This window comes from Symphalangus syndactylus, chromosome 6 (genome assembly GCF_028878055.3).
Source record: "Symphalangus syndactylus isolate Jambi chromosome 6, NHGRI_mSymSyn1-v2.1_pri, whole genome shotgun sequence".
Classification (NCBI taxonomy): Eukaryota; Metazoa; Chordata; class Mammalia; order Primates; family Hylobatidae; genus Symphalangus; species Symphalangus syndactylus.
This window is the reverse complement of record NC_072428.2, coordinates 112,299,208-112,318,594: the sequence shown is the minus strand read 5'-3', so window position 1 is coordinate 112,318,594 and position 19,387 is coordinate 112,299,208. Positions and strand designations below refer to the sequence as shown.

Here is a 19,387-nt window from a genome sequence, read left to right as displayed (position 1 = left end):
AGAGTATTTAGGGTTTTCTACATATTAAGATCATGTAATCTGCAAACAGAGATAATTTTACTTGTTCTTTCCTGATTTGCATGCCTTATATTTCTTTTCTTTTTCTTCTTATCTATTGTATTTTATTTTTTTGTCTACTTACCTTGGCTAGGACTTCCAGTACTATGTTGAATAGAAGTGGTAAGAGTGGGCATCCTTGTCTTATGCTGTATCTTAGAGAGACACTTAGTTTTTCACCACTGAATATGATGTCAACTGTGAGCTTTCCATATATAGCCTTTATTATGTTGAGATAATTTCATTCTATTCCTAATATTTTGAATGTTTTTATCATGAAACATTACTTAGTTTTGTCAAGTGTTTTTCTGCATCTATGGAGATGATCTTGTGATTTTTATCCTTCATTCTATTAATGTGGTGTATCATAACAACTGACTTGCTTATATTCAAGCATCCTTGGATCCTGGGGATCAATCTCATTTGGTGATGGTGTATGATTTTTTAATACGCTGTTGAATTCAGTTTGCTAGTATTTTGTTGAAGATTTTTGTATCCATGTTTATCTGGGCTTATCGTTTTCTTTTCTGGCAGTATCTTTTGTCTGGCTTTGGTATCAGAGTGATTCTGGCCTCATAGAATAAGTTTGGAAGTGTTCCCTCTTCTGAGTTTTTTGTTTTGTTTTGTTTTGTTTTTTGGTAGCATTTAAAGAGAATTGGTATTAATTCTCCTTTAAATATTTGGTGGAATTCACTTCTTTAAATGTTTGTTGGAATTCACTTTTGAAGCCATTTCTTTGTTGGGAGGTTTTTGAATACAGATTGAGTCTCCTTATTTGTTATCAGTCAGCTTTATTTTATTCTTTTGATGGTGTCATGTTTCCCTGATTCTTCATGATCCCTGTAGCCTTACGTTGGTATCTGCACCTTTGGAAAAACAGTGACCTCTTCCACTATTTACAGATTGACTTCAGCAGGAAAAGCCCTGCATCACTCATCCCAGCTAGAAATTTTGTGTGGGCCAGCTGTTAGGGCCTGTGGGCAGGCGTGATGCCAGGCAGGATAGATTGTGGTTTTATTTCATTAAGAAAAACTAAAACATCTTATAAGGCAATGATTCTTAATTGTTAGCACACATACACAAAAAATTACCTGAGAGCTGTTAAAATGCAGATTTCCATACCCCAATCTCCAATGATACTGAGTCTTAAGTTTGGGAAGAGGGAAAGGAATGTGCATGTTTAACCAGCCACCATGGTTATTTTACAATAGGGAACCATGAGCCAGACTTTGAGAAACGTTGCTGTGGTGAATCTTCATCCAGACTGGCCTGTAAACCTTTAAACTTAGGATATATTTTACAAAAATAGCCTATAAGACAGTTTGTTCACACTTGTTTTTACCAAGGAGGAAATGACTTTTTTAAAAGAGTTATGAAGTACCTACTGTGAAACTGCCACTGTAACTGTACATATGTGACTTTATTTAAGCCTTGTAAAACCTATGAAATTAACATAGAATAAAGTACTTTGCATAAAATCATATATTGTGACTCTGCCCCTAATGAAATGGGCAGTCTTATCCTCAATCACTGATAGGAACATAATTCTCAAAGTCGTTTATTAAACTGATGAGCGTCAAACACCTAATTAACTAGTGAGAATCAGGATTCAAACCTCTGAGCTTCAGATCCTTAATCCAATGCACTTAACTGATTCTACATCTCTGGGAAATCTGTAAAGAGCAACCAGCCCATAAAAATTAAAATATGCGGTTTCTACATTAACTATTACTACACTGTCAAATTCTAAGAGTCATGTCATAGACATTTTTATATCATAATAATTAACTCAACATAAAGTAGATGAAAATAACAGTGAATTTCTCATATTCCAAATATTCCCATATTTTAATTGTGCATATTGATAAATGTATTTGCTACATCTGGATAAATAATAAACTGCACCTTCTTCTTTTTATCTGTCCTCTTCAAGCCTACCTTTAGATCTTCTTCTTACCTCACATGTTTTCACAAATAACATGAGAACGAGCCCAAGTTCTCAATCACACACAGTGCTCAACAGTATGTGTCCCTCCCTACTATATACACATTTTATGTGCCTAGAAAAGGTCTTGGCCTTCCCTCTGTGTGTCCTTCTCTCTCCACTGGCAACTAAATGCTGTTACTTCTTGGGCCACCATCATTGGTCCTCTATTGAACTTTTTCTACAAATTTCTGTGACTTTTCCACTTCCAGCTTTAACTCTATGCTTGTGATTCCCAGCTCTGTATGTGAAAGGCAGTGCAGAATCGCAATTAAAAGCCCAACTTCCGACCTGGGTTCAAATTTCAACTCCTCCACTAGCTGTCTGATCTTAGTCAAGTTACTTAAACAAGCTTTCTATGGCTCAGTTTCCTCTCCTATAAAGTAGGAGTAATATAATAGTAGCATTTATTAGTGAATTGTAAGTAAGTTAATACAGATAGAGTCTTAGAACAGTGGCCAACACATTGTTAAGTATTAGTTGATATTGTTATTATTGTTCCTCTCATTTTTATCACCTAAAACCCCGTATTTCCAGTTGCTTTCTGTACATCTCTACAAGGTCAATGTCTAAAAATACCCACATCACCTCCACCCCACCCCAGGTGCCTCTTGTTTTGCATTTGCTGTCTCCATTGGCAGTACTGATCACCCCATTATAAAATCTTGTCATCCTAGGGTCCCTGTCTTTATAGAATCTGCTCAAGCACATCACACAAGAGGACATCAGGGCCTTGAGTCAATCTCCTAAACACTCTCTTTTCTGCCTCATTCCATTCTCACTGGCACTACTGTAGTCTTCAGGGCCTCATCATTTCCCCATTTAAATTCCTGCCTCACTGATCTCTACCATGGTCTCCCACTTCACCCTTGATATGGTTTGCCTGTGTTCCCACCCAAAAGCTCATCTTGAATTATAATCCCTATAATCCCCATGTGTCAAGGGTGGGAGCAGGTGGAGGTAATTGGATCATGGAGGTAGTTTCCCCCGTGTTATCCTCATGATAGTGAGTGAGTCTCACAAGATCTGATGGTTTTATAAGCATCTGGCATTTCCCCTGCTTGCACTCACTCCATCCTGCCACCCTGTGAAGAAGATGCCTGCTTTTCCTTTGCCTTCCACCATGATTGTAAGTTTCCTGAGGCCTCCCTAGCAATGCAGAACTATGAGTCAATTAAACCTCTTGCCTTTATAAATTACCAAGTCTCGGGTGTTTTTTCATAGCAGTGTGTGAACTGCTATGAAGCCCTGAAGACTAATACAGCCCTGAAGCCAGAGTATCTTTCCAAAATACAGATTTGACCATTTATTGTCAGTGCTTCGTATGTTGTAGGCATTCCTTACTCCCTGTGCCATCATTTCCTAAATTGTGTCTCAGGACACCTTGTACTTGAGTTTTGTTGATGTCCCATGAGATGAGGTTGCTGACCCATTTGGGGAACACTGTATTCCTTGTAGTTCAGGATGATGCAGTGTTTGAGAGTGCAGTGTTCCTACACTTAACCTGTCCTGGGGCACTTTATTCCCTAATTCCTAATAATATCTTGCAGGAATTAATATTCCTTAGAATATAGTTTGTGAAAGGTTGACCCACAAGAAAAACTTTTTAGCATTACCTACAAGTCCCTTCACAGTATAATTGCTCTTGTCCCTATAACACTCTCCCCCACATCTTAAACTCTAGCTATTCCAAAGTTCTATTGGTTTCATAGTTTTTCCAGACCCTTGTGCCTTTTCACATTCTGCCCCCTATTTGAAGAGCCCTTTTTTGCTTTCTTCTTATAATTCAACTAGAAAAGTCTTGGTTTGCTCTCCTTTCTAGAAGACATCTTACCTCTTCCTAAGCAAATTTAGCCCTCTCCTTACCCCGTGCCCTCTGTGTCCACTTTCTCTGCCATGTCTTCATGGTTATGTGTGTGTCTCTGAATCTACTTTATCTATTATTGTTTGTACACTGATTGTCATATAATCCAGTAGATGAAAGTAAATCTGGAAAATGCTAAAGAAATGTGCTCTGGCATCAATACTTCAGTTCTTGTCTCTAACCTAGAACATGAAATATAAAGTACTTTGCATAAAATTATATACTGTGACTCTGCCCCTAATGAAAAAGGGCAATATTCATTTTTTAAAAACGATTGAAATTCACAGCCATGAGGCAATGTAGAGTTTCAGGATGCAGCTCTGTGCCAGAAAGTATGCTCAATGCCAGGGATACAGTGCTAAGCAGAACAACAGGGTCCCTGCCCTCAGGGAGTTTGCTAACCCTTGGAGGAGACACACTAACAAACATAAAATGCAACCCATACAAATGTGTCATGTAGGATAAACTGTGATCGAGTAAGTCGTTTAATCAGGGAGGACAGGAAAAGATTTCCCAAGCAAGTGAAGCTTGAGCTGAGTTCCTAAGAATGAAAGAGTTAACCAGTAGAAGAGAGATGAAAGGACCATTTAAGTAAGAGAAACTGCAGAAACCAGGGCCTGGAGCAAGACGCTGCAGAAGTGAGCAGAAACTTGTAGGAAGTACTAAGGAGCTTAAAGTCTTTATCCCAAGAGCAATAGGAAGTCACTGAAAGGTTGGAGAGTGTGGGCAGGGAATTAATCAGATTTGCATTATAAGAAGATTCATCTGACTGCCTGTAGCAAACAGATTGGAGAGGGGATAGTCTAGAAGCTGTTACTTGGTTTCTGGGAACTAATCCAAAGACATTTCAGATATACAATGAAAAGGGAAATAATAAGGAGTACTCTTAAGTTTATGGCCTGAATGTTAGTATCATTCCCAGATGCAGGCTGTCCTGGAAGAGAAACAGATTTGGAGAGAAAGACCATGATGTCAGTATTGGACATGTTGAGATTGAGCTGCCTTTGAGACACCTGAGGGAGGAGATGTCAAGGAAGATATTAGCTATTTGGGTCTGGAGCTCAGAGGAGGGATATGGGGTCAAAGTATTGATGTGATTATAAGATTTCAACAATTGAAAACAATACTGTATCAGCAGCCACCGTTCTCAGGCCAAGGTGCTGTAACTGGAACACCTATGGAAAAGAGAGAAAGTAACCGTAAAAGAAAGGGGAAGGCCGGGCTCGGTGGCTCACGCCTGTAATCCCAGCACTTTGGGAGGCCGAGGCGGGTGGATCACGAGGTCAGGAGATAGAGACCATCCTGGCTAACACGGTGAAATCCCGTCTCTACTAAAAATACAAAACATTAGCCGGGCATGGTGGCAGGCACCTGCAGTCCCAGCTACCGGGAGGCTGAGGCAGGAGAATGGCGTGAACCCAGGAGGCGGAGCTTGCAGTGAGCCGAGATTGCGCCACTGCTCTCCAGCCTGTGTGACAGTGAGACTCTGTCTCAAAAAAAAAAAAGGGGGGGGGGAAATAAACAAAAATTATTCTAGCCAGAAAGACTTCAATAATTTTTACCAAGAGAAAAAAAATAGGAGCATTAAATCTTACCAAGGAAAGGGTACAAGAAATGTCGTATTTATTTCCACTTTATATTAAAATTAAACCAACCGAAGTGTGGGATCATCAGAAAAGTTGGATTCTAGTCCCATTTTCTTAGTTACCAGCTGGGTCTCCTCACATGACTTATTTTCCTCATCAAAAAAAAGTAGGTATTGGGTTTTTTAAAAACTGACAGCCTTTTCTCAGTCTAGAACAAAAGTCCTACACACATATCTGCATGGAGCCTGCTGGTGGCCTGCATCTGTTGTCTCCAGGCTCTAGAAACTCATAGCACACGGAATGCTGGACTTGGAAGAGTCCTGAGGTCATCTACTAGGGACTTTTCAAATATTTTTATAGTTTTAAGATATATTTTTATATGCTTTAAAAATGTTTATAAAATATATTAATGTCTCAAATATATATTAGCACTGCAAAATGTTACACCAATCAAAGCATTGATGTCAGTCTGATTAAGAAGGGAAAGGAGGCCTGGGGCCCTACCTGGGTGGCCTCATCTTTCAAGGCAGGACTAGTCACCAGTCCAGTCTCCCTGTTCACAGATGAGGAAACAGAGGCCCAAGGCCACACAATGGATGTCAGCAGAGCCAGGATTTGGCCTCTGTGGTCCCTAAGCCTGTGATCTCTCCACAACACCATGCAGAACTCAGCAAGACCAGAGAGGGAAAGAGTGGTAGCTTCACCCTCCTGTCCTCTTGTGTCCCTTTTATATCTGGGTTGTACCAGCCAGCCTGTGGGTCCCTCCATGCATACATTCTGTGAGACCAGCTTGTGGAGTCCAGCTAGAGTAACCAGGTGGGGCACCTCTAAGTCAGGTAGATGAAAATGGGATACATTCTATATAGCAATGAAAATGCCAAGGCTGGGTGCAGTGGCTCACGCCTGTAATCCCAGTACGTTGGGAGGCCGAGGTAGGCAGATCACTTGAGGTCAGGAGTTCGAGAGCAGCCTGGCCAACATGGCAAAACCCTGTGAGATAACTCAATTATTCAGGTGGGCCCAATGTAATCACAAGGTATTTAAAAGGGGAAGGAGGTGGCAAAAGAAAAGAGTCAGAGAAAAAGATGAGATGGCAAAAGCAGGGTTAGAGAGATGCTATGTTGCCAGTTTGAAGATGGAGGATGGAGACCGTGAACCATGAAATGCAGGCAAGAAGCTAGAAAAGTCAAGAAAACAAATTCTCCCCTAGAGCCTCCAGAAAGGAACTCAAACCTATTGACACTTTAATTTTAGCCCAGTGAAACCTTTGTTAGACTTCTGAACTACAGAACTATACCGTAGTAAACTTTTGTTGTTTTAAGCAAAAAAAAAAAAAAAAAAAAAAAAAAATTATCTGGGCATGGTTGTGCACGCCTATAATCTTAGCTACTCGGGAAGCTGAGGCACAAGAATCACTTGAACCCAGGAGGCAGAGATTGCAGTGAACTGAGATCACGCCGTTGTACTCCAGCCTGGGTGACAAAGTGAGACTGTCTAAAAAAAAAAAAAGCCAAAAAAAAAAAAAAACAAAAAAAAAAACAACTGGGGGAAGGCTTAGAATATGGTTAACAGAGCCAAGAGTGAAAAAAATGACAACTCTCAGAAAGCACTGCTGAACAGGGCCTCCATCAATTCTGGGTATGAATTAAAAGATCTTCGATATTATTCAACTTCCTAGATTCTCAATTATTGCAAAAAAAAAAGGATTTAAGAAATAATATACACTTTTCCCCCAACTATATTGATACAGATATATGGGTATATATACATTCTCTCTCTCTCTCTCTCTCTCGTAACTTAGAATATTTTCCCCTGGACTTCTCTTAAGAATAGGGTAGATAGAAGATAAATCTGATCTGACTGCCTAAATTATGTAATTAAAGTTTCTTGTTAATTTAGCCTCGTGAAATTAATTTCATTAAATTTACTCAATTTGCTTATTTGGATCAAGGCCGTATATTCAGAAGGCACCTGTTAAAATCCAAGTATGTGCCCAAAAGGAATAGCATACAATATTAGGAGACTTTAGCAGAGAGAGAATGCAGAGTAAAATAGTTCACTTTATTTGTGGGGGAACAATGAAAAGGAACAGTGAGAGAAAACAGTGTGATGAATTCACCAACATCTGGTCTAGGTGTGCTGTTTTAGAAGTTGTCCTAGATACTTTGCAGAACAAGGTATGTTATGAATAAAGACATGCTGTCAAACACTCTCCCTCCCTCCTATAGTTGTGCAGGATCTGGTAAGACCTTTTAGGAGTCAGTTGGAACAAAGCTTCAAATAAGTAGTTTCACAGCTGGATTCACAGAAAGAGGATGGGAAAGAGACAATTGTATCGTGTTATTGTATATATATATATATATATATATATATATATATATTTTTTTTTTTTTTTTTTTTTTTTTTTTTTTTTTGAGATGTAGTCTTGCACTGTTGCCCAGGCTGGAGTGCAGTGGCGCAATCTCGGCTCACTTCAACCTCCTCTCCCAGGTTCAAGCAATTCTCCTGCCTCATCCTCCCAAGTAGCTGGGATTTCAGGTGCCTGCCACCAGGCCCGGGTAATTTTTTTTTTTTTTTTTTTTTTTTTTTTTAGTGGAGACGGGTGTCACTATGTTGGCCAGGCTGGTCTCGAATGCCTGACCTCGTGATTCACCCACCTTGGCCTCCCAAAGTGCTGGGATTACAGGTGTGAGCCACTGCACTTGGCCTCATATTATTTTATTCTTATATATTAACATTCTGATTTAGGGAAGACAACCTATTTTCTCCTAGTTCATGACATTCTGGTACTGTGTTCACATTTTTTTAAGAGTATGTTATTAAAACATGTTTATTTTTAATTTTTAAAAGTTTTTTTTTATTATACTTTAGGTTTTAGGGTACATGTGCACAATGTGCAGGTTTGTTACATATGTATTCATGTGCCATGTTGATTTCCTGCACCCATTAACTCGTCATTTAGCATTAGGTGTATCTCCTAATGCTTTCCCTCCCCCCTCCCCCAACCCCACAACAGTCCCCAGAGTGTGATGTTCCCCTTCCTGTGTCCATGAGTTCTCATTGTTCAATTCCCACCTATGAGTGAGAACATGCGGTGTTTGGTTTTTTGTCCTTGCGATAGTTTACTGAGAATGATGTTTTCCAGTTTCATCCATGTCCCTACAAAGGACATGAACTCATCATTTTTTATGGCTGCATAGTATTCCATGGTGTATATGTGCCACATTTTCTTAATCCAGTCTATCGTTGTTGGACATTTGGGTTGGTTCCAACTCTTTGCTATTGTGAATAGTGCCACAATAAACATACGTGTGCATGTGTCTTTACAGCAGCATGATTTATAGTCCTTTGGGTATATACCCAGTAATGGATTGCTGGGTCAAATGGTATTTCTAGTTCTAGATCCCTGAGGAATCGCCACACCGACTTCCACAATGGTTGAACTAGTTTACAGTCCCACCAACAGTGTTTTTTAATAGATTCAGGGAGTACATGTGCAGATTTTTAACAATACTAGTTAGTCCTGATCTTAACAACGACAAAAAAACAGCTAATAGATGCCCCTCATCCCATCTGCTCCACAGAAAACACTTAGTTTTTCATTATCGGCCATACTAGGGGTGGTTGTGTTTTCTGTGGAAGATTTTATAACGTGCAGTGTAAATGATGCAAATATTCCTTGTTTATTTCATGAAGTGTCACAGCTAAAAATGCAAGAACTGTGCGTTTTGAACCCTAGCCGGAATCCTCCCGTCACTTAGAGTTTATGGTTCTACCTTCCATATGAATCTTATATGCTGTCAAAATCAACAAGAAATGTAAATGCACATGCCTTGAAGCACTCTTCGTGTTTCCTTCTACCAGTCACTTCTAAGAGTTTCATGAGACAAAGTCAGTAATTACCCAGACAGACTTTAGGTGTTAAATATTTTTCAAACAAGCCCAGTTAATGGCATCAGTAATAAAGAGCAGGGAAACAAAGAGATTATAGTGTTTCATTCCAACCCGACACCCTCAGGAGAACAGACAGCACAAGGCAAACCCATAAGTGTTTATATACTCCCTGAGCTGTACAGAGAAAGTTCATAGGAAGCAGTTAAAGATGCAGCAACTAAACCCAACATTTAACTGGGTTTCTTTGGAATCTTGCTGTTTTAAGCAATTAAAAGCCAGGTGGAAGGTATATCATTACTAGTCAATCTTAATGTTTATAATAGAGTTTGATTTTTAAGGTAGCTCTTCTACTAGGTGTGCCTCAACGAAAATCTTACAAAGAAAACCTTCCTGTAGGAACTGTACACCTCAGCTGGTTAATTCCACAGGTGCTGTCGCTGCTCACTGCCATGTAAGCACTTAGATTCCCTGCTGTACTGAGCCTCCCCAGGGACCTTTAGGGATAGGGAGGAACCTGAGGAAAGACTCTCCACTACTTTTGAAATGGAGACAAAGAATGCTGAGGCATGAATGCAGCAGACCACAGGTTCACACCTAGGACTAACTTGTATATAAGCCAATGTTGCTTCATGCTCTGAAGAAGATGAGCCAGACAGGCTGCCAGATGCCACAATGGAGAAACTTCTGCCCTAAATACATTTGCCAGCAGCCTTCCCAGAGAGTCATTTTAGCCACTCCATCTCTGCTATCCTTTGGCTCAGCTCCTGTGTCACCTCATAAATGAAGCTGACCCCATATCCTGTAGTCACAGACATTATTTCCTTCTTCTGGTTTCAGCTCTACTGCTTGCTGTCTACACTGCCCATAACACTTCTGCCTTGTGTCATGTGCAGTTATGTTCATGTCTCTCTCTCCCACTAGTTTGTATTTCCCAAAGGGAAAAGTCTAAGACTATTGTGTTTTTGTATTTCTTATCCTAGGTACTCATTAATAATTAAAACAAAATGACACTTATTGAGCTCTTTTTTTTTTTTTTTTTTTGAGATGGAGTCTCACTATGTTGCCCAGGCTGGAATGCAGTGGCGCAATCTCGACTCACTGCAAGCTCTGCCTCCCAGGTTCACACCATTCTCCTGCCTCAGTCTCCTGAGTAGCTGAGACTATAGGCACCCGCCACCACACCCAGCTAATTTTTTTTTTTTTATTTTTAGTAGAGATGGGCTTTCACTGTGTTAGCCAGGATGGTCTCGATCTCCTGATCTCGTGATCCACCCACCTCAGGCTCCCAAAGTGCTGAGATTTCAGCCGTGAGCCACCGCACCTGGCCAAGCTCTTTTTTTCTTTTTTTTTTTTTTTTTTTTAACTTGAGACAGGGTCTTCCTTTGTCATCCAGGCTGGAGTGGCACAATCATTGTTCAATGCAGCCTCGAACTCCTGAGCACAAGCAATCCTCCCACCTCAGCTTTCTGAGAAGCTACAGGCACACGCCACCATGCGCAGCCACTTTATTATTATTATTTTTTTTTTAGAAACAAGATCTTGCTATGTTGTCCAGGCTGGTCTTGAACTCTTAGACTCAGGCAATACTCCTGCCTTGGCTTCCCAAAGTGCTGGGATTACAAGTGTGAGCCACCACACCTGAACCCTTGAGTACTTACATGCTGGGCACATTGCATACAGCATATCACTTAATTCTTAACAGTTCTGTAGCATGATGGGTAAAGAGCATGGGCTTTGGAGCAAGACCACCTGTGTTTAAAGCCTTCCTCCTTCTGCCATCTGCCAAATAACCTTGAAACAGGTGGAATCCCAGTGGTTTTCTGACTTATAGTCTCAGCTCTATTCTACCTCCATAGAAGCCCCATAGATTTAATTGAATTAGACCCATTAGCTTAAGGACCAAACTCATTCCTCTCTTTGTCACTAAGTAATTCTAAGGCAGCCCCATTAACTTGTGACTTAATGTATTCAGGTTTTTAGACAACGGATGGTGATTTTGCTAATCATATGGATAATATTAATTCTTTACATTTCTTTAGTGTTTGGCCATTTTCACAGTTTTTTCACATAAATTACCTCCACTGATCTTCAGACCACTCTTGTAAGTTGGGCAGGATAGCTGTCCTTTTCCCCACTTTACTGAGAAGTACAATGAAGAGAGAGAAGCAAAATGACTTCACATTTATCTCATAGCCAGAGAGTGGCAGAGCTGCAACTTGAGCCAAGATGTAAATTCGTCGACAGGCTTCCTGCCTCTATCTTGCTTTATCCCTCAGCAACACACATGTGTGTATGTGTAGACTCACTAGCAGGCACCAAGAACCAGGTGCTGGGCTACAGCCTCCATAGTTCAAGCTGTCTAGTAACCATAGCAATTGCCGCTGTCCTTGTGGCAAATGAGATCACCCAGTACACACTTGCTTCAAGATTTGAGTTACAAGAGATGAGGCATTTTCCACAGAGGGCCATTAAGTTTGGAATTCCCTTTCTCTGGTCTGACATAACCCTAGAGTATTCGTCTTCTGGGTCCTTGCAAACCACATCAAGTTGAGTTAGCCAGTCATGATTGGTAAGAAATCCTAACAGGCAGGAAGAAAGTGCTAAATTAACTTCTACATGTGAGCAATTCACCATTTTGTGGGTGGATTTTTTTTCCCTAGGCATCCTTTAGGATAGCTATCCAGGCATACATTATTCTCATTCCTTAAAAATTGCACTTATAGTTCACAGTCAGTCTGCATGGTTTTGTTTCTGTGTTCTTACATCATGTCACAAATGATGTGATGGAGAAACCTATAGGGAAGTTTTTGTTTCTTTTGCATAAACTATTTTGCAGTAATTGATCAGCCATAAAGAAAAGATTATCTCCTATGCACTCACAGCGAGTTCTCTAGTCACCAGAGACCAATAAGCTGTATCCTTAGAACTATTATCACTTTGTTGAAGAAGCTGCTATGTGAACAAAAACCAGTCTTCGTTAATTTCCCTTCTCCTATTGAAAAAACCTTGTCAGCATTTTCCCTTTGGGAATCTATAATGTGTCAATAGTTCATATTATTTTAGTTCTAAGGAGGAGAGATGTAGGGCACTACGTCCTTCTTAAGATCTCTTATTCATCGATCTTCATGCCAAATAAAGTAAAATGCATAGTGTATGTGTTTTTTTATTTCATAGAAATATAAATTTTTGGAATGTAAACCACTTTTGAGACTAATTTGAATTCCACATCCTCCCCCCTCACCCTAGTCCATTTGACTGATGGAGGAAGCCTGAGAAGTAAGGTGGTCAAACTGAGCTTGCATTCTACTGAGTGATGGAATTGGGATATACATTCTGAGTCCAGTGCTCTTTTCCATTGTACTCTGCAGTGTGTATCTGTTTTCTCTCCATAACTGCTATGTAAGCTTTGGGAAGCAGGGATGATCCTTATATGTGCCAATTAGAACTGCCTGGTAAATGCTTGTTAACTAATGTCAGCCATTGTGTCATAGTTACAAGAGCTCATATGTTACAACACCTCCCTTTCATTATCTGTTGGTTTGTTTTTTTTGTTTGTTTTTTGTTTTGTTTTGTTTCTTTTTTGGGATGGAGTTTTGCTCTTGTCACCCAGGCTGGAGTGCAGTGGCATGATCTCAGCTCACCACAACTTCTGCCTCCCAGGCAATTCTCCTGCCTCAGCCTCCCGAGTAGCTAAGATTACAGACATGAGCCACCATGTCCTGCTGATTTTGTACTTTTAGTAGAGACGGGGTTTCTCCATGTTGGTCAGGCTGGTCTCGAACTCCTGACCTCAGGTGATCCACCCACCTCGGCCTCCCAAGGTGCTGGAATTACAGGCATGAGCCACCCTGCCTGGCCCATTATCTGTTCTTTTATATTCAACCTCCTGTGTAGATGTAGAAAAAGTTGAAGGATGGCAAGTAATATACAATAGAAAGGAATCTGATTAAGCTTGCCTGACATTGTTTCTTGACATCCACATTGAAGTTGAAAAATGTTTTAAGGAAAAACCTCATAGACCTAAGATTATTTATGAATGGCTTCAGTGATCTCATATGTATAGTGACTAGATTCCTATGACACATTATTTTTTATTTTTTTAAAAATTGTGTACTATTGGCCAAGCACGGTGGCTCATGCCTGTATTCCCAGTACTTTGGGAGGCCGAGGCAGGTGGGTGACAAGGTCAGGAGTTTGACACCAGCCTGGCCAATATGGTAAAACCTTGTCTCTACTAAAAATACAAAAATTAGCCAGGCGTGGTGGTGGATGCCTGTAGTTCCAGCTACTCAGGAGGCTGAAGCAGGAGAATAGCTCGAACTTGGGAGGTGGCGGTTGCAGTAAGCCAAGATCATGCCACTGCAGTCCAGCCTGGGTGACAGAGCAAGCCTCCATCTCATTAAAAAAAAATAAAATAAAAAATAAGGTGTATTATTTCCAGCCATGGGAAAGGAAAGGACGGTAGAGTTCATGTTCAGAATGAAAGAGTAAACATCACAAGTTAGTCTGACCTCAGCTGTCAGTTCATTCATTGTGAATTTTTGTGCCATGGAAGAAATTGATTCAGGAGTTGTTTGCCCTGCTATTAGTTTGTATGTACAGTAACATTCTAAATACTCACTATAACTGTATTATAGTTTGTTTCAGTGTTGGAAGGCGTGTTGTCTAAGCTGTCAAGGTATGATGAAGGCACTTTCTTTTCATCCATTCTGTCATTCACTGTAAGTATTTGAATGAGTTCTCTTCTGTGGTCTTTTAACTGTTGTCATAGTACTTATATGGCAGTTAAAAAAATAATTCTCATAATTATCTCTTTCTTTCACACTTAAGGTGAAAGCAGCTGCAAAATATGTTGATGTTCCAGTAAGTATTTTTTATCTGCTTTTTAAAACTATATGGAATTCTTTAAAAAAAAATTACAGTTCATCATGGGTTTATTTCAAATCTTTAAACCAGTGCCATTCCCTTAGGGAGTAGTTTATTTTCCTTAAGCAAGCACTAACCTTCATAACAAGGCATAGCAAGATTATTTCGTTGACTTTTTCTGTTGTAACTCAGAAACTCTTAAGGAGATCAGTTCATCATAAGAATATATCACCTGAATTGCAGAGGGAAGTTATAGCACTCTAGGATGGGTTAGAAAATGCCTCACACTATTTATAGAAAAACTGCTGGCTTTTCCTCCCCTTTATATGAAAGCTGTAACGGGTTTCTTATAGAAGGTAAAATAATGATAAAGATGAACCAGTTAAAGAATTAGTTTTCTAAATACACAAGTGTTATATAAATCAGTAGTCACTTATTTTAACATTTGTTGTTTCATAGAATTCTTGGGAAATAACTCATAAATTTGTTCCAAAATTTAGATTCCATGAGCAGAAATCATGAAACTGACTTAGCTACAATGAGAACATTCACATGGTAAACATAACCAACAAGTTGTGTGGCATTTTTAAGCTGATCATCATACCAAATTAGTTTTTAATTTAAATTCTATTATCACATATATGATGAAGGCCTAAGGTGTTCTGTGTAATCATTTATTTTGGCATATATGTCAATTTTCAAAGAATTAGAATTAGAGCACAGTGAAAAATAAATTAAGATTTAAGACTAGATGGAATATAAGTTTGCTCTTTGTATTTGAAGAACATTATATCTCTACATTACCATTAGAAATGGTAACAGTTTTGAGTGCTGACAAGCTTTATGTATCAGTTGTAGATAGCTCTTATTTTTAGGATGCACCACCACATTTTGTCTCTGGCTTTATTGCTGCTGTAGTTATAAATGAGTATTTTAAATGAGAAGGCCCTGGACTTTTCTACCTTTGCATGGGGTTTCTTTGGAACTGGACTTTTTATTTTACAAATGTTTCCCAAAGAAGTCTTCATACCCTCCTCGTCTGGTACCTAGAATCAAGGAATCAGTGCTGGACCATAAGTAGAAAAAAATCACATATGTAGAGCCCCACAAAGCAGCAGCATGAAAGGGAGAATTAAGGGGAAATTTTATGTTTGATATCTTAAAAAGGAAGACACAAATAATCTTGTATATATCACATTGGACTTCCTAACACACATATTATAATATAGTTTTTGTTTGATTTTGAATTACAAATGGACTGTGACACCAAAATTATTCATGTTCTTAGAGATTTTGAGGTTTTTAATCGGCCCTATACTAGTTTATTCTCTCCATAGAATTTCAGTTGAAGGAGACAGAAAATGGTTCATTTACTTCCCTTCTCAGTGCAAGTAACCCCTCCTCTAACATCCCTTACAAAGATTCACTTGGGCGCTGTTTAATTATTTCAGTGGTTACAGGATGACCATATGGCAGCCTAGTCTTAAGTATTATGAGTTGAAATTCTGTATCTTTGTGAATTTTACCCATTAATCCTCGTTCTAATCTCTCTTCTGCATGATAGCTCTTTGCATATTTAATGACAATTTTCATGCCTCCTCTTCCCAGGAGGTGTGGTGGCTATTCACAGGCGTATGTTGTCTGAGGAATGCTTATTTTCTAGATTAAACATTCTCAATTTATTCACTAAACCCACTACTTATTTATTTATCACATACTAAGTGCTAGATCCTGGACATACATGATGAGATATACATTTCTTGCCCTCAAATGGTTCACAGTATTAAAGACAAAAGAGATAGGGAAACAGACATATCATTATGCACACTTCTATGGCAATCATATCCAGACTCTTCATCATGCCAGTTACTACCTTAGAGGAATTCTAGCTTATCAGTGTCAGCATTAAATCAAGTTGCCCCCTGGAGCAGAACATGCTATACCATAGATGTGGTTTGACCATGGCAGATTACAAAGTGATGAATTCCTTCCTCAGTTATGGACGTTACACTTCTATTGTTGATGCCTGTGAATATTAACTTTAAAAGCTGTAAGGTTTTGTTGGCCGTTATTCTTTTCTATACTCAAACTCCAGCAAGTATGCCTCTCTGAAGCTGTCTCCTAAGACAGTCTCATGAGAAAAAGAGCGCTGGCTCACCTTTCACAAAAATTAACTGAAAACAGACCTAGACCCACGTACAATGCAGAACTATACAACTTCAAGAAGAAAATATAAGATAAAATATATATGCCTTGGATTTGGTGATGAGTTTTTAGATACAACCCCACATAATTCATGAAAGAAAAAAATTGATAAATTGGACTTAAAAATTGATAAGTATACTCTTATTCACTGTTAAGAGAATGAAACGCCACAAATGGGAAGAAATATTTGCAAAACACATATCTGATAAAGGACTTGTATCCAAAGTGTTCTAAGAACTCTTAATACTCAACAATATGACAACAACCAAACTTTTTAAATGGGCAAAAGATCCAAACAGGCACTGCAACAAGAAAGATATGCAGATACCAAGTAAGCTTATGAAAAAATGCTCAATATCATTTGTCATTAGGAAAATGCAAATTAGAAGAAGATACCACTATGTACTTGTTAGAATGGCCAAAATCCAAAAACAAACTGACAACAGCAAAATATTGACGAGGATAAGAGAGCAACAGGAACTCTCATTCATTGGTGGTAGGAATGCTACAGCTACTTTGGAAAACTGTTTGCCAGTTTCTTTTAAAGCTAAATATAGTCTTACTGTGTAACCCACCAATCACAGTTCTCTGCACTTGTCCAACTGATTTGAAACATATGTCCACCCCAAAATCTATGCACAAATGTTCATAACAACTTTGTTTATAATCACCCAAACTGGGGTCAACCAAAATTGTCCTATAGTAGGTGAATGTATAAATAACCATTGGTATGTCCATACAGTGTAATTCTATTCAGCAAAAAGAAAAGAGCTCTCATCTCACATGAAGACATGGATGAATCTTAAATGCATATTGCCAAAAGAAGCCAATTTGAAAAGGCTGCATACTGTATGATTCCATTTATATCACATTCTACAAAAGGCAAAACTATAAAGACTGTAAACAGATTAGTGGTTGCCATGAGTTCAAGGTCAGGGAGGGCTGAATTGTTCAAATACAGGGGATTTTTTGGAACACAGCAACTATTCTGTATGATATTGTAACAGTAGATACATGACACTGTGCATTTGTCAAAACCAAACTTTAAAAACCAAACTTGATAGCAAAAAGAGTGAATTTGAGTATATTCAATTATTTAAAAACCAATTAGGTGATCACAGAATCCCAGGTTGGAAAGGAAACTATAATAAAATAATTCTATTGTGAATGTATAAGATAAACTCACTGAAAGAGGAGCAAGGAAAGTGCTGATCTGAGTAACTTTGGAAATTAGTGGAGTCTGTAAGAATAAGGGAAAATGGAACTTATAAATAAGCATTGTACTCTGGTTGATAAAGTTTTTCTCCACAGTTTAACAATTTTGAAGCCACTATATGTGTGTATTGGAATTGAACAATTAAGTAAATGGATGGTGGTTGGTAGGAGCCAGGTTTCTCACTGTTGGAGTCAGGTTAGAGGCAAGCAAAGGAAGGGGACTAGAATGATCCTGTAATGGATTAGAGTTAGAAATATCAGTGTGAATTTGTCTTTAGCTTAGTACAGATAGAGCTGGTTACATTTAACAGTATTTTTAGATATATGTATATGCATGCGTTAATATGCTCACATACATTTTCTTGCTCTGTTAGCTCAGAGAGCCTAGAAACAGTGATGCCCCAGTAGCAACAAGCCCACATGGCACTCAAATTTGTTCTCTAATCTTTAATGAAATGAACCAGGGCTCCATGGAGAAATGGCTGATGCTGGAAAATATACAAGATGAACGTGCAGCATCTTGTAGCAACAGAAAGGAGATGCTCACAAAAAACACAAAACTAGAAACTCTGTGTTTCAAAGAGACACAGCAGATGATGGAAAGAGCTCCCAGTGGCCTAAGCTAGAATAATTTGAGCGAGCAAATATATAAAGTAATACTGGATTATAATCCAAAGCATAAAATAAATATCCATTGATCTATACTGATACAAGTAAATATTGAAGTACATAATGGGGAGAAAAGACAGCTCTCCCATGCAGAAGAACTCCAAATAATTAATATAGATACTTCCCTCTCAAGGAGGTGGAGCATATATCCCTACTCCTTAAGTGTGGGATGTACATAGTAACTTCCTTCCCAAAGAGTACAATATGCAAAGGAAGATGGGGAGAATAAATTCCCAATGGAAAAATTTGAGAAATATTACCCCAGCTAGTTGACCAAAGGTCAACATCTGCAGTGATAAATTATACTGATAATATCAGCCCTTGATAGGATGTGATGAAAATGGCACTTTACCTCCATGGTCTTCCTCTAAAAATCTTCTAACTACAGTCTAATCATCAAAAAAAAAAAAAAAAAAAATCAGACATATCTCAATAGGTGATACACTACAAAATATCTGAGAATACTCCTCAGAATTTTCAAGGTCATCAAAAAGAAGGAAAGTAGGAGAAAGTGACACAACCAAGAGGAGTCCAAGGAGACCTAATTACTAAATGTAATGTGGTATCCTGAATGATATCATGGAAGAGAAAAAGGATATTGGGTAAAAACAAAACTGAATAAAGCTCACACTTCAGTTAATAATATTGTGTCAATATATGTTCATTAATTGTAGCAAATGTACCATACTAATGTAAGATGATGATAATAGGGGAAATTGGGTGTGGGTTATATAGAAACTGTATAATATTTCCACAGTGTTTCTGTAAATCTAAAATTTTTCTAAAATAAAATGTTTATTAAAAGAAAAAAGCACTGGCCAAGGACTTAATAATACCTTACTGTTAATTCATTTTATGTGGCTATGTGCCCTTGAAACTGTATGACCTTGGGCATTACTTAAGTGGCCCCAGTCTAGTCATCTATAAAATGAGTGAATAAGCTACATAACTGCATTAGTTCTTTTAACTGTAATATTCTGTCACCTTGTGAGTTCTTGTCTCTCTATGAGACAACAGAGCCCAAAAATTCCACCTGGAAGGTGATGA

General features: G+C 38.7%; 1 protein-coding gene across 20 annotated transcripts in view; it reads left to right on the top strand.

Annotated features, from left to right (window-relative positions):
* The window catches only part of CADPS2 (calcium dependent secretion activator 2), a 565,017-nt gene that overhangs the window by 508,621 nt on the left and 37,009 nt on the right, over positions 1–19,387 (top strand). For all 20 annotated transcript variants that reach the window (XM_055283833.2, XM_055283832.2, XM_055283827.2 and 17 more), the window contains 2 exons: positions 14,023–14,106; positions 14,216–14,248. In XM_055283833.2, coding sequence (XP_055139808.1) covers positions 14,023–14,106; positions 14,216–14,248 — 117 coding nt within the window. The remainder of the gene's footprint in view (positions 1–14,022; positions 14,107–14,215; positions 14,249–19,387) is intronic.